General features: G+C 39.4%; 2 protein-coding genes across 12 annotated transcripts in view; one reads left to right on the top strand and one right to left on the bottom strand.

Moving 5' to 3' along the window:
• The window catches only part of LOC110985792 (nipped-B-like protein A), a 32,625-nt gene extending 27,673 nt beyond the window's left edge, over positions 1–4,952 (bottom strand). For 8 of the 9 annotated variants that reach the window (XM_022247110.2, XM_022247116.2, XM_022247118.2 and 5 more), the window contains exons 1-6: positions 4,765–4,945; positions 2,839–2,927; positions 2,378–2,546; positions 1,801–1,919; positions 797–1,021; positions 257–397 (exon numbers count right to left, since the gene is read on the bottom strand). In XM_022247110.2, coding sequence (XP_022102802.2) covers positions 257–397; positions 797–1,021; positions 1,801–1,919; positions 2,378–2,546; positions 2,839–2,902 — 718 coding nt within the window. In that variant the 5' untranslated portion in view covers positions 2,903–2,927; positions 4,765–4,945. Of the gene's footprint in view, positions 1–256; positions 398–796; positions 1,022–1,800; positions 1,920–2,377; positions 2,547–2,838; positions 2,928–4,764 lie in introns of all 9 variants that reach the window. The other variant, XM_022247111.2, reaches the window with a different exon arrangement.
• Positions 4,953–5,988: 1,036 nt separating this feature from the next.
• Positions 5,989–14,387, top strand: eif2d (eukaryotic translation initiation factor 2D). Of its 3 annotated transcripts, none has more exons than XM_022247129.2 (13): positions 5,989–6,147; positions 7,531–7,721; positions 8,100–8,183; positions 8,598–8,796; positions 9,709–9,968; positions 10,079–10,196; positions 10,493–10,642; positions 10,899–11,051; positions 11,346–11,435; positions 11,629–11,721; positions 12,141–12,267; positions 12,412–12,586; positions 13,150–14,387. In XM_022247129.2, the coding sequence occupies exons 1-13, from the start codon at positions 6,008–6,010 to the stop codon at positions 13,218–13,220; spliced, it is 1,851 nt and encodes a 616-aa protein (XP_022102821.2). In that variant the 5' UTR covers positions 5,989–6,007; the 3' UTR covers positions 13,221–14,387. The 3 variants fall into 3 exon arrangements, with proteins under 3 accessions (XP_022102821.2, XP_022102822.2, XP_022102819.2); XM_022247130.2 differs by lacking the exon at positions 5,989–6,147 and adding an exon at positions 6,260–6,364; XM_022247127.2 differs by lacking the exon at positions 5,989–6,147 and adding an exon at positions 6,284–6,381.
• Positions 14,388–14,431: the final 44 nt, after the last annotated feature.

Raw genomic sequence — 14,431 nt, 5'->3', positions numbered from 1 at the left:
TGTCAGGTAAATCAAAAATTATATTGCTGGGCATTCTGGTAATAGTGCTCATTCAAGGCTATCTGAAGTCTAAGCATATGAGAGACCATGCATGAAAAATACTTCAAAGGTAAGCTGAATTAGATAGTATCATGATTGTTGTCCAATATAAGGATCTCACTCAACAACAAAAAGACAAACATTCCACTTCTGCAGCAAGTTTCTCTTGCCTCAAAGTACTTGATAGTATTTAATTAATAAGCCCTGCTTTCCTCACCGTTTGGTGGTTGTGCTAGCTGTGATCTCGATTTTGCCTGTACCGGTGGTGGAGTTGGCACAGGTTGACTGGGACTTGTAGCTGTGGCAGGTGACAATTGATGCCCTGTGTAACCATTGACTGACGTTGGAACAGGTGATCCTGGTTGAAAAATGCAAGTTCCTGTGTCTCAATACCGGCGATTTATAATATTAGATCAGTAAGAGAAAGGCCAGTTTTGCAGAACACTGTGGGAAATGGTCAACAAATTCTATTTGCCTGTTGCATGCAGGAGGCTTGAATTATTTCAAATTTCTGTTTGTCCAGGAAGACTCATAAGTGAATTCTGAGTGGTAGTTTTCTTCTTTCTACAGCACTGAATGTCAAGAGCTCTCGCATTTTTCCAAAACTGAACCAGGAAGCTTACTTCACATTTATCACCTGGAATTTCGCACCCTGTATTATTTACTAAAGAAAAATTGAGAAGGCTCTTTCAGAATTTCTAATACATCTGAACACTGTTTCAAAGTCTAGAAAAACTAGGTTTTCAGGACAAACTACCTTGTCCAGTTAGTCCCGCATGTTGGTATCTAGTTGGACTTCCAAGGGGCACTTTGACTGAGCTTCCTTGTGGGTAGGCTGCAGGGCTGTTTGGAGTAAAGAGCGGCGAGGAATTGCCTTGCATACCCATGTTGTGAGTCCTGCTGTATGGACTGTGTTGAATAGCACCTTCTGGAGACTGCTGATAGTAGGGGGATGGTGCCATTGGCTGTCTGGGTGAGACGCCTGATAGAGGACAAGATGACAGTAAAGACATTTCATATCTCTGGGTGAGATGCCTGATAGAGGACAAGATGACAGTAAAGACATTTCATATCTCTGGGTGAGACGCCTGATAGAGGACAAGATGACAGTAAAGACATTTCATATCTCTGGGTGAGACACCTGATAGAGGACAAGATGACAGTAAAGACATTTCATATCTCTGGGTGAGATGCCTGATAGAGGACAAGATGACAGTAAAGACATTTCATATCTCTGGGTGAGACGCCTGATAGAGGACAAGATGACAGTAAAGACATTTCATATCTCTGGGTGAGACGCCTGATAGAGGACAAGATGACAGTAAAGACATTTCATATCTCTGGGTGAGACGCCTGATAGAGGACAAGATGACAGTAAAGACATTTCATATCATTTTTAACTTCCTTTTCTAAATTTATTTTCGTGCGTAGAGAAAGACTTTCAAATCCCTTCAGCAGTGAGCCTAAGTGGTTTCAGAAACAATTCAAATGCAAAACAATAATATCCAAAGTTTGGAAGAAGGAAACATCAGTGTGTGATGTGGGAGGCATAACCAACAAAATCCCACAGAGGCTGACCAACCTAATTCCCAAATGCATTAACAAGATCTGAACAAGGAGTCACTGTTTGGGGAAGTCAGTAACATATCACAACATGAACCTCTGCCTGCCCCAAATGAGGACCAATTCTAAATGGGTGTTGCACAGGAGAGGGGATCACATGCCTTTCCTTACCAGACCTATTAACAATCAGAATCTTACCTCCCATCTGTTCCATTCGCTTATGTTTGAAGACATTGGGATTGCGAGCAAGTATTGCTTGCAGAAGGCCGGGTATATCACCTTCAATTTCATTACTGCTGGACTTGTCTTTCAGTTCACTGGGTAGAAAGGAACAAATGTCAGAGATCGAGCAACGTAAACACAACATGCATTGAAAGAAAGATCTCTTTACAGACGAAGGAACACCTCTTTGCACAGTATCTGATGACATCCATGTACATGTACAACACTCTTTGTACACAAAGTTTACTTCTGTTCCTTGAAAGACGAAGTTTCACCAACCCATGCCAATGATGTATTTACACCAATACAGATGCTTATTATTCAGCAACGGACATTTCATTTAATTCTACCATTGTTCTGCCGTTTAAAAATGTTTACGCACAAGCTTTCCAGTTTTCAGCAGGACAATTTATGAGAAGGCAGTTTGCTGCCTGTGGATAACTCTAAATAGTCCAAATAAAATCATTTAGTATATGACCAACTAATGAAAAATATCCAAAAAACAAAGTCAAAATACAAATGACAAAAACAGTAATTTGGTCTGATAACCTACATGTTGTCTGTGTTCGTCTGGCTGAGTGCATGTAGAAGCTGTGGCACCAGGTTTTCATCTTGCACTCCAAGAAGCCTCTTTGCTTCTTCGGCCACACGAGGGCTATATAACAAACCTTTGTTGTTGACTGTGCATGGTAGCGGTGTGGGAAGCGGAAGCTCCGTTAACACTGGGAAAGAGGTGACAAAAGTAAAAGGTTGAAGAAAACAAAATCTGGACGTTTGGTGTTAAAACTTTTGACCTCAAAGGCCGAGCAGTAATTCAATTTTGGAATGGCCTACGAAGTGTAAACAGATATTTTCAGAAGAGAGATCATTTAAATTTCTTCATAAAACGATATCCAACCTCCATGTGAGTTCTGAACATTCTTTTCCAATTAGACTGAAGTTTTCACATATAAGGTAGTTTTTTCAGAGATGGGTTTTGAGTATTTACATGTGAGCTCCCCAAATGCTACTTACAGTCAGTCAGACTTGATATTCCAGACAAAGTTGTTATGGGGACACTTGGTACCTCTCCATTCATGACGACTTAAATCCAAAACAACCTCCTAACAAGAACAAAATAGTAGGAATATAGAATTATCACATTCTTAGGAAATCTTTGTTCCAAAATCAGCTTTGAAAACTGAAAGAGAACTTCATTTAGTTGAGCAAAAATTTGGGGCTGGGTCTTAATAAGCTAGCTTACTTCAAATTTATACACTTTGTGCCATCTTGCTTGTGAATGACTTTCACTCTACCTCACAGTGTTTAGAGGGCAACAGGAAGGGAGCTATTTCAGGATGCATGATGTCATTTTTCAGTGCTCCTCTGGTTCATGAAAGAATTCGTATAAAAAATAGTATGAGACCCAGGCTGGATGAAGAGATGGTGCAATTTTCCTAGCAACGGAGGCTGCTTTGGTGGTAACTGCACATCGCTGGTTCACAAACGACTATACAATGCATGCACTGCAGTCACATCACTACCAACATAATGAACACTCCCCACCAACATGACTCTTTTCAACCAATTAACATTAACTTGGGCAGCAAGAACCAAGAATACTCTACTGTAGCTGCAACATATGTCCTTAACAAAATTCCTAGAGGAAGAGAGCATATGACCTGAAAAATTCCAAGGATTTTGAAGTGAACACCTCAATATTTTCCTTGTTGAATTTGACTTTTTAGGACATATTATTACTTTGAGATGGCTAATAGGACACTTTAGGAAAAAAATCAGTGGCATCAGTGTATGGAATTCTTTCTGAATAATCAACTCAGGAGGGAGTGAGGTCAATTTGCATAAGAGCCAAGATTGTGCCGACCAACAACACTGGCAAAAAAGTGGCAATATGATCGATGATGCTGCTAAAACACTGTAAAAACAGGAACAAGCATGTCTGACAGAGACTGATGTGACCAATGAATGATTTGCAAACAAATAAGTCCAGGGTTTGTATGCTGACAGTATCTCCATCGTTGACACAGCTGACATTTGACTCTGCTAGTGTGCCAAAAAAGCATATTCCTGGACCTACTTGTCATGCTTGTGGGGTTATGTCTGAGAATGAAAGTGTGCCCTGAAAGCTGCAGCCGAAAAATTTAATTATTTACATTTTCTTCATTATGTAGGACCTATATGCCAAGGGCACTTAGTGACTTGACACAATTTATAAATCATAGATCATTTGCCTAACCTGCTAATACTTTTGTAATAGATCAAACGCCAACATGGCCAAGTCCTCTAAAGTAGGACAAACTTTTTGTATTGAAATGTTGAATGACATGACTAGCCAGTTGGCCCATCCATTTGCATGGGCTTGGAACGAACCAACCAGGAATAGACCCAGCAAATTTTCCTAGTAGGCCTACTGCACTAAAGCATGTAGGCCTTAAAGGAAGTTCACTATTTTTTGGACCTGATGTGATGGCCATGCACGGAACCATGGAGGAACATGGTAGAAAATGGCCAAAGTAAAAATAATAAGCTTAGGCCTAGACCTAAATGAAAATCAGCAATTCTATCTTAGGCCTACGACTCTCATAATCATGGCCTAACATTAGCCAAGTTAGACGGAGGCTAAATTTTTTGTTGACAATCAATGATTCATCACGTTCGTCCTTCCATGTGCCCCCCCCCCGGCCAGGTATATATGTAGCCTAGTGTAGGGCCTAAAGTTAGGCTTATTCTTAATCCTACCTCTTTGCCTCGTCTACGAGACTAACATGGAAAAATCATGCAAAGTAATAACACCAAGCAACTCAAAAATAATCATTCATGGGCTAATTTTTCTTCAAGCCAATTTGCAAATGGTCCCTCCCAGCGGTCAGCGCGCGCTGCCCTCACATCACCAAACATGCCAAAAGGAACAAAATAACCAAATATGACACAGATCCTTACCCTTCTATGGTGATAATAAAGCAGCCACTTTGGCCAGAAGTATTACCATATGAAAACTTACGCCAGAGAGGCATCAAATCCAAACAGGATATCCCGAGAAATAAATCTGAGGCCACTGAAAAGTGACTACATTGTCGCGCCAAAACAAGAGAAATTTTTATCACAACTCAAATAACATGCAATTTGGCCTTTTCATTAATTCTACGCAGAAAAGTAAATCAGAAACCACAACTCGTCTCCACATAAAAAAGAAATAATTAGTACTTAATCTCGATATAAAAGCCTTATTTTGAAATTATTAAGGGTATTTTAATGTCAAAACAGGCTTATAAATAGAAGATAAATTCACAAAGGAAACTGTTTGTCGTCGCGTATGAATACAACATGGCGTCCCCCATTAATTTTCTCTTGACACTGGTACGGTGCGCTCGCGCTACGGGCAGCGAACGTACATGTTGTACAGTGCATGTACAGTACGTGAACATCTACATGTACCGTACATGTACATGAACATATACATGCACATGTGCAGTGTACATGTACTGTACATGTACGAGTCGTATCGAGTACATGTACATGTACGTACGCGTACGTGTATACCCAGCGCTGTAGATGAGAGTTGAATATGGATACAGAGGCGAGACCTCGCGAGAGCCCCCCCCTCAAAAAGCGTGTCATTTTTCAATGACACATAGAGCAGTGTGTCCTTGCTCTGTGAATGAATAAAACCAAATCAAAGGAGATTGGGGAGTGAACCAAAAGAAGAAAAAAAATATTACGAAGAGCGATTCATCAACAATTTGTCCAGAATTTTACACAGGTAGGCTGGGGAATTCATCAATGACTCCACGCATGACCCTTAATTAAATATACCAGTCTATCATTCACCTCAGCTCATCTAACAAACAAGCTTTATTCGCTAGTATAGCTAGTATTTGATATGTTCGGTTCTTTTGAAGATTTTTCATTTTTGTTTCTTAAGCCAAAAAAACTACAAATCACGACGCTCCGCCCCCTCTTTTGGCTAAATTTAAACTTTACTCAGTCAATAAAAATGCCCTATATTTCTATCGTTCCTTTATAGTCTGCTTGTTTCAAATAGTTTTCTGAGTTATCTCTGTTGGTTTATTTTATAAAACATTTTTGGGTTCTCAGTTTATAACAGATGTCATTTTGTAGAGCTGATTGAATTCTGAAGCAACGATCGTTGGTAGCTTTAAGGTTACAAGATTAGATCAAGTTTATGTTTAGCTCTAGTTTGCAGGCTGCGCTAGCGGATGCTGTGTGGCGATCTGGGTTGTTTATCCTACTTTGTACTTCACCCACAATGTTTCGAAAGGCGTTTCACACGAAGTCTAACATAGCCATTCGAGGTTCTGACAGGTACAAGTTTTCTCATCATTTTCCTTGTCCTTAATTTTGGAAAGCGTTCGTACCTTTTCGTTGTAAACCATGATATGGTGATCAAATCCCGGCTAGTTTTGTGAGGGCGCCCTACTGCTGCCCGCGAGGCATCGATCGATTGCATGAGACCCGTAAACACATCAATCGGACCTGTTTACGGGTCTAGGATTGCAAGGGGGGGGGTGATAGGCAACATGTACTTGTTTATTCACTGTAAATCTTTATGAAGAGTAATGTTTAATTGACTGGCTGTGTCACACTAATTTTAGCCTACCCCACTGCCATACCACCGGCTAATTTCTTGAACATATTCCAACATGATGGATGTTAATTATGGACATGGACAGTTTGTCTTTTACTTTAGTTTCACAACCCAAGGTCACAACGAAGTGAAGAAACAGATAGGGCCTACACTGGTCACAAAGCTTCCAGATGTTACTCCCTGAACTGTGTGGTTGGTCATTTCCAGAATGCATCGGATGACAAAACCCATTGCTCTGGGTACCCGGATGTCCCAGAAAGTTGTGTCCGGCCATACACATGTGTACCTCACTGATTTACTTTCCCAATTTGTTGGGAATAAACAGACTCATGACTAGGCTGGTTCCCTCCATCCCAAAGGCAGGTTGTAGTGTCCTTGAACCAACAACTGGTGAAATGATCAAATCTGGATCCGTTTGAAACTAATAGGCTCCAATTTAGGTGTATGATTACCATCAACATGGTCAGGACCCTCCTGCACCCCCCCTAATTGCTTGATGATTTTATTCACAGTTCATTGATAATTCCATCACCAGCCAGTGGCCATTTTTTTTCAAATCAGAGGTTGGATGAATGGTTCAAAAAAGAAAGTAAAGTTTGAGATTTCATACAGAACATGGAGGATCATCCATTTACCTAGAGCAATAATGCCAATCAGCTGTTTGGAACCAACATCAGTACTAGAAAGTTAGTTTGTACACTAGGTAACACTGTCAATTTCCTGATTGCCTGATGAATCATTAAGCAAATGATCTTGTACTGTATGCTTAATCTATAAACTCGAAGCTTAAGAATTTAAATACAACGGTTTCTTATGGCAGACCATGCATATCACAAAACCTTTATAATTTAACAAATAAAACCATTGAAACTACAGATGTACAGAGAATCAACCAGGGAAGCCAAGGAAAAATGGGAAAAAAATTGAAATACAAAGTGTGCCGGTTACAGGAGGGACAATTACTTTTTGTGATTAAAAATGTTTTAATCAAAATGAAATGGAGCCTGGCCATTATTCGCCTCAAAAATGAGGGAAAAATCATTAATAAAAAAAGAAAATCATTCCTGTGTTAAATTTGACCTATCCCTTTCAATTTGCAGGCGTAAACTGCGTAGTAGCATCAGTGCACAGTTTCCCAGTCTAGACACTGACCAAGTGGCTGAGTTAACTCCGAACAAAGATGACATGACTGTCATGAAGATCACCACACACAGTGATTGCACTATGCATGTCTACTGTCTAACTGGTACTCCGATTTTCTTCCAAATTGAGAAGCAATTGTACCCTACTGGTAAGTGTCCCGTCTTCTCTACATAGGCCCCACCCCTTATTTACACCAGCTCAGGACTACATGCTGTTATTGTATGAATACATGTAAAATATATTTGTAATTTACATGTGCGGTCACAAAGTCCTCTGTGATTCCAGTTCAAATTAACAGAAAATGGAAGGGCTCTTAATACACATAATATCTTGATATTAGCTTACATTACAACCATATGTAAGCTGGTTTCCAAGTTTCTGAGTCTAATCTACATTTACGTGAGACTTTCTCAAATTTAGGATACTAATGATGTATTGTGAGTTTGAATTTACAACAAACGGTTTAAGTTCATTACCCTTAAGAAATATTACATATCAATCAGCCCATTTTTTCTCTTAACTTTAGTATATATGCTTTGGAAGCACCCTAATCTACTACCATGCCTTACTACATGGCCGCCAGTCTTGGACAAGTTATCAGGAGGAGCAGGTAAAGATCATAGTGTTTGTTTTCTGTTTGTTGGTCTGCCTGTCTTCACTTTCACATTGTTAAGGTCAAGCATTACCCTTTTTTCTAAAAACTACATGTAAATACATATAGTCCTAGCAATCAAATATTTGACAAATTTGGCATTTTACCCATTTCTGGTTGTCTCGTTATCTAACTGTGGGGCACTTGCTTGCTATTTGTTGCACACTGCCTGTGTTGTATTCATCCGTACTTTGTAGTTTAAGCAAAGCTATGGGTGCTGCCCTAAGTTAAGAGTTCATAGAAAACCATCTCATCTGCACCCCACCCCAGTCAAAATACTTGCAATCCAGCCCATTTTGAAATTGAAGGATTAATGTGGTCAAACTCATTTACTTTGATGATATAACAAGGCACATTTTGACTGCTTTATAGATCTCATGTTACCAGGAGTTGTTATTCCACCATCTGGTCTACCACAGCTCAACAAAGATCAGCTTTGTGCAATCTGTCTCTTAGGCAACCATGCACCTGTTGCTGTAGGCCATGCAATAATGTCAAGTGATGATATGAAATCCAGTGGCATGAAAGGTCGAGGAATCCAAGTCATGCACTGTTACAAGGACTCGCTGTGGTAAGCTCTTGAAATGACAATCATAAAGTAGCCATTTCTTTGGGACGTAAAAGCATGTAGAATTGTCATTCTATATAGGAAATGTGTGTTGACAACTTTTGATCAAATATACACATGTGGATTGGCAACGAAGTGCACCCCGAGGGACTGTGAGTGACCAGAAGAGGGTCCTATAGGGTCTATCAAACCCTCCTGGCCACACATGGGGGTGACAGGATTATGCCTACCCAGATGTGTTTTATAACACACTTTTGGTCCAAAATGCAAAATAAGAAAATCTTTGTAGGGTTTTCTAACTTAACCGCTATAATAAACAACCATTAAAAGTCATAAGCATTTCAACAATTAAAGAAATGCTTGTAGGTTCCCTAGATTTATTTTTTCCCTCGATTTAGTTGCTGTTCACTTGTGATTCATACATACCTCCTGATTCAGGGCAAGCTTTTTATATAGCGACCACTCTCTCTGGTATGGACTGGCTCCTTTGTGCCCTTCTTATCCAATAAAAACACTGTATTGGTGTGAGGCATCTCTTATGTAACTAAGCAAAGCTTGCCCTGAATGATGAGGTATGGCAACAGTGCCTTTAGTATCCCAGAATTTAAATTGGTATGTGTACATGAATTTAAAGAACTCAGTGTTACCAGATGTTATTCAAATTTAACTCATGAAAGGTTCATTTAGGCACGTATGATATCTTGGTGCAAACCTGAGTCATGCTGATGCAAATTTCATACATTAATATATTTGTTACCCTTTGTGACCCTATTTTAGCTAACCAGTATAAAGAACCAACAAGAGGTGGGTTACAGAAGTAACTAGATCACAAGTGTTCTGTACAGGAAATATAGATTACTTTGGAAGCTTGAATTGGAGACAGTTTTATGCAAGAAACTGCTATTTATTTCTCAGGGCACAAGGAGACAAAAGCCTCTTGCCTGAAATCCCTCTTCCAGAGCCAGGTGGAAATCTTTGTGAAGAAAACTCTGAAGAAGTCACATTATCCACAGAACAGAATATCACTCTCACTGATGTAGGTGGCCTGTCACCAACTGTACATCAAGATGAAACAGAACCTCACATTGATGAGATATGTCTTGAAGATTATCCGTGCGATGGAGGTGGTGAGAGAGCAGATGAAGTTACTAAAAATGAATCTCTTTCTCCAACAGGTGAGGCATATGATTGTATTTTATAGATAAAGCAGACACCAACTACCGGTAACAACTTCACTTCAAGAACATATTCAGTAATCAACTTCACTTGAAATTAATTTTCTCAGATGAGATGGATGCCCTGTTGTACCAATGCACCTTGCACAGTCTAAAGTCCATGGTCAAGCCATCAGACCTACCACTGCTAACAAGTAATTTCTACAGATCCTATGTTGTATCTTGTTGGTGAGTTACACGCTTAGCTGCCAACTGTATCCAGAAGTTTTAAATGAAACAGCTTCAAATGCTGTGTTTGTCAGTAACTTAAAGTAGTCATTGGGGAAGTTCCTTTTTGAACCATTATAACTCAAAGCTTTATACATATATAAAGAACTATGCAAAAAATCTGGCTTACATAGACAACTGCCTAGTATTATTCAACTGTGCAGGGTTTGGTTGCAACAATATGTATATTATCTTTGCGTAGTTAAAGTTAGATTTTCCTCAGGTTTCTCAAAGCACTACCTGTTTGATTTCTGTAGCCCAGAGGGCCAAACCTTAGACATAAAGAAAACTAGTTACAAGAAGCTGTCTAAGTTCCTTCAAAAGTTGCACTCGGAGGGATTCCTGGAGGTCAGGGAAGAAAAGAAGGGAGTGGACTTCATCACAGCTGTTCATAAAGATCATCCAGAGTAAGTTAATGTCTATAGATTCTGAGTCTTTGTTTCTCCTGCATCCACTCTTACTGGCAAAGAAGAGACAGGCTGATGAGGATGGAGGAATTAAGCACATTGTACATTTCCAAACAAAACGTCATTTCTGTGTAAATCATGATATCTCTTGTTCCGCATGGAGTGGATTGCCAATTTCTCTACTGCCAGTAGTTCTTTGCATTCATCTATTGGCATGTATCTGTCTGATGTATTTCTTTCCTTTTTCCATTGCCAGTCTTCGTTCCTTTATTGTACCAGCACCAACTGGTGGATTTTCTGCATCTGGAGTTAGTAATGAAGCATCAGCCACTCATAGTCAGCTTGAAGTGAGACTAATGAATGGAGTGTCTGCCGATATGTTGCCTATTTTGAAAGTTTCTGGTTATGGGTAAGAGCTTCATCTTTCTCCCCATTATATTCTCATCTTAATGTTTCTTCAAACTTGTGATGAAAAACAGTAAAAAGCCCCATTGATGCACTTTCATTGCAGAAATAATATAGTTTCATTACAGTTTGAGACCATGTGAACATGATGACTTATTGTTCAAAGCCAGGGAATTTGCACTTGATGAAATCTCCCATTTCTTCCTAAAATTTATATAATGTCTTCAAGAAAATTTCTTTGCAGCATGCCTTTGTTCTTTATTTCAAAAGGAATATATCAATCCTTAATTCATTTTAGCAAAGGTGACTGGTTGACTCATGAAGCTTTGAGAGAAGCCGTGACAAAGTACATCAAAGGCAATGACCTGACTGATGAGGAAAATCCAAGGTGAAGTCATCCTTAAAAGCTTTCTTGTTCAAAGTTCAATCAGCACTGGTACTGATTACTATAATCACCTACTATCAGGTACACTGCTAAGCTTCCTGTCAAAGACACATTAAGCAACATGATTTCTGTCACTTCATGTGCCGTAGGTTTCAGTCCTCACAACTCTTCCCATTTCTACTTTTTTTTTTTTCAGAATGGTGAACCTAGATGGTCCATTACATGAAGCCCTCATTAACAGGTCAGAGGGTTATGTGGAGAAACTTCGTTGGGATCAGGTCTTCAGTAGGTCAGTATGACTCTTTGTTTTATTCATTAGTGCTTGTGATTGTACCCACTTGGTATCATAGATCTAAAATATTTGGTAAAGTTTTGCTGATGAGGCGACAGGCACTCCAAAATGGGCAAAGAGAGCAAAAGTAATCTTAGATAATAAGCAGAGTGGTTTCACCTGCTATATCTGGTGACTCATGTCATTTTAAAGCCTCGGCTGATGTCGCATCAGTGGTACCAGGTACATGTAGGTTTAGCTTCTCAAGTCAATTTCAGTGCTCCCTACGTACCAACATTTTAAGGACAATTCAGTTTGTTTTCTTGCCAGGTTGTTTCTTTAGGTCTAGTTTATCTAAAAGAATTTTCTTGAAGGTTCTTTCAGTCAAAGATGGACTTAAGACTTTTGGTAATTTTTGATGGAATTCTTTTTGACAGGTGTAATGGAAGAATGACTGCAGGACATGAAATCATTCTTCCAGGTCAAAGGTCAGTGGGTCAGATCAGGAAAGGGAAACTTCAACCAATTCAAATCAAACTGGAGAAAAAGTCTGGCAACAAGAATGTAAGTTTAAGTCCACTTTTGACATACTGGCATTTCCAAATACATGAAAACATGGAACAGGCTTTTTTGACACGTAGATTTCATGAAGTTTTAAGATTGTTGAACAAGTATTTCTCGAGCATGTTTGTTCCTTTGTGTGTACAGGTGACAGTCATCCAGAACATAGAACCTTATGGCATAGAACCCAAAGATTTTGCTCACCGTTTACAGGTGGGTGTTGCAGCCAGTAGCACTATCAATCAAATGCCAGGTCAAGGGTCAGGGTCACAGGTCATCATACAGGGCAAGCAAGTACGATTTGTTGAGACACTGTTGACAGGTGAGTGAGGTGGGCAAAGTGACACATATTATACACTTCTTAAAAATTAAAGGATCATACTTGGTGATTAATCTTTAAAAATCTTTTTTACAAAACAACATGTATGAGTGTCGTTTATTGTGGTTATGTTCAGGCATGATGCTGTTTAATGTACTGTAAGTAAAATCAATGAGGTACACACCTAGCTGAAACTTTCAAATACAAATGTCTGATTTTTTTTTTTTTTGAGTAATGCATTTCAGGTGATTCAGTTAGGAACAGCTTTTCATTAAGACTTGAGCAGGCATGTCCTGGGGGGTTTCAATCTTTGAGGGTTTTCATATTGATACGAGCTGTACCGGTAAAAGCCTTACAGCAGAACTGTGATGACATGAAGTCATACAGTTTAGTTAGGTAGAGGCTGTATTGTGATGGTGGTAGGGCGAAATTTGAAAGGCATACTTTTGCGTACAGAATATGTGTACAATGTGGTAAGCATTGACTGTGTAATGTATAGCTCAAGGCAAATATATGGGATGAACTAGGCCTTAAAGCTTTTGGATTCTTTCGGATTCATATTTCAGATCACTATAGCATTCCAAGACGATATATCCAAGGATTGGAGTTGGCAGCCAAGTCTGGAAAGAAAAGATGACACAAGATTATCAACCTTTAACTCTTGGAATGATAAAGACTTCAGTTATGAGATAGCAACAAAGATTGAAACCTTCAGGGAGCGAAAATGCACATAGGCCTTGAATTTACAAAACTTCAATGTTTTAGACCTTCTCTTTGCATATTTTAAAGATCTGAGAGGAAAATACCAAATGTCTTATGGCTACTGGGAAAGGATAAAAAACGGGCAATTACAAATTTCTCCCCAAATCTCCCTCAACCCACGTCCGTTTTGAAGAAAAGATTAAGGGAGCATGTCTCCTGTGGGGATTGAAGTATCAGTCCAATCACTAAACACCTTCTAAAACGTAACAATCCAGACATCCCTCCTACAGGTGGTCAATCTATTGGCTTGGTACTGGCCCACTGATGACCTTGACAAAATCAGTCATACACTCTTAGGTCTGTTGTAGAGGTCAAAAGCGTGCGACCACTAGTTGATCACCACAATGGGGTAATAAAAATGCGTCCGTTAAGGAAAGCTGTCATTTCAGAATGAATGTTTTCCTTTGGAGTTGGAGAGCTCCGACTCAAATTTGTTAATTAAAATAGGAAAAATATGTATTGTTATTTTACATCTGACACAGCAGCCATCTGTAGAGCTTAGGTTTATCATGGAGGAATGTATGTTTCCAGGTGTGAATTCAAGCTATCACACTATGTCAGCATGGTTGTCCAGGCTTGCCAATGTCTTGGACAGAGTTACATTTGGTTTGGCCATCCTCTTCGCATTTTCCCTCCCCCTAATTTTTTCAGCCAGTGATTTCTTTTTAACTTATGATTGGTGATGATTGATACATTTTTTTGTCTTTGTTTTTGAGTAGTAGTAGTTGCTTTGGCTTACGTGATGCACATCTTCCAGAAGCACTTCTCATTTGCACCATGAATGCATGGATACTGTACACTAGATCAGTAGAGAACCTTGTGATAGTTCTGGATCCGAGGTCAGTTAGCAAGCTAATTGAATTGACCCTGTCACCCAAAGGCACTGTGCAGTGCACTTCAAGACTGGAGGCATAAGTTACAGCTTGGTTGGCAAGTTACCAATTGCCCGCTTGTAAACGCCATGGAGGACTGCCTAAACACTTATTATTTAATAAAAAAAATGGATGGGTTTCCAGCCCATTCGTTCAGTGAAAACATCAAAGTGACTACCATGCCCATTTGTGCAAATGTATTTGAAGGAGACCT

Source organism: Acanthaster planci, linkage group LG12, assembly GCF_054643075.1.
Source record: "Acanthaster planci isolate LZ-2023a linkage group LG12, COTS_SCS, whole genome shotgun sequence".
NCBI classification, from domain to species: Eukaryota; Metazoa; Echinodermata; class Asteroidea; order Valvatida; family Acanthasteridae; genus Acanthaster; species Acanthaster planci.
This window is presented reverse-complemented; position numbering and strand designations above follow the sequence as displayed.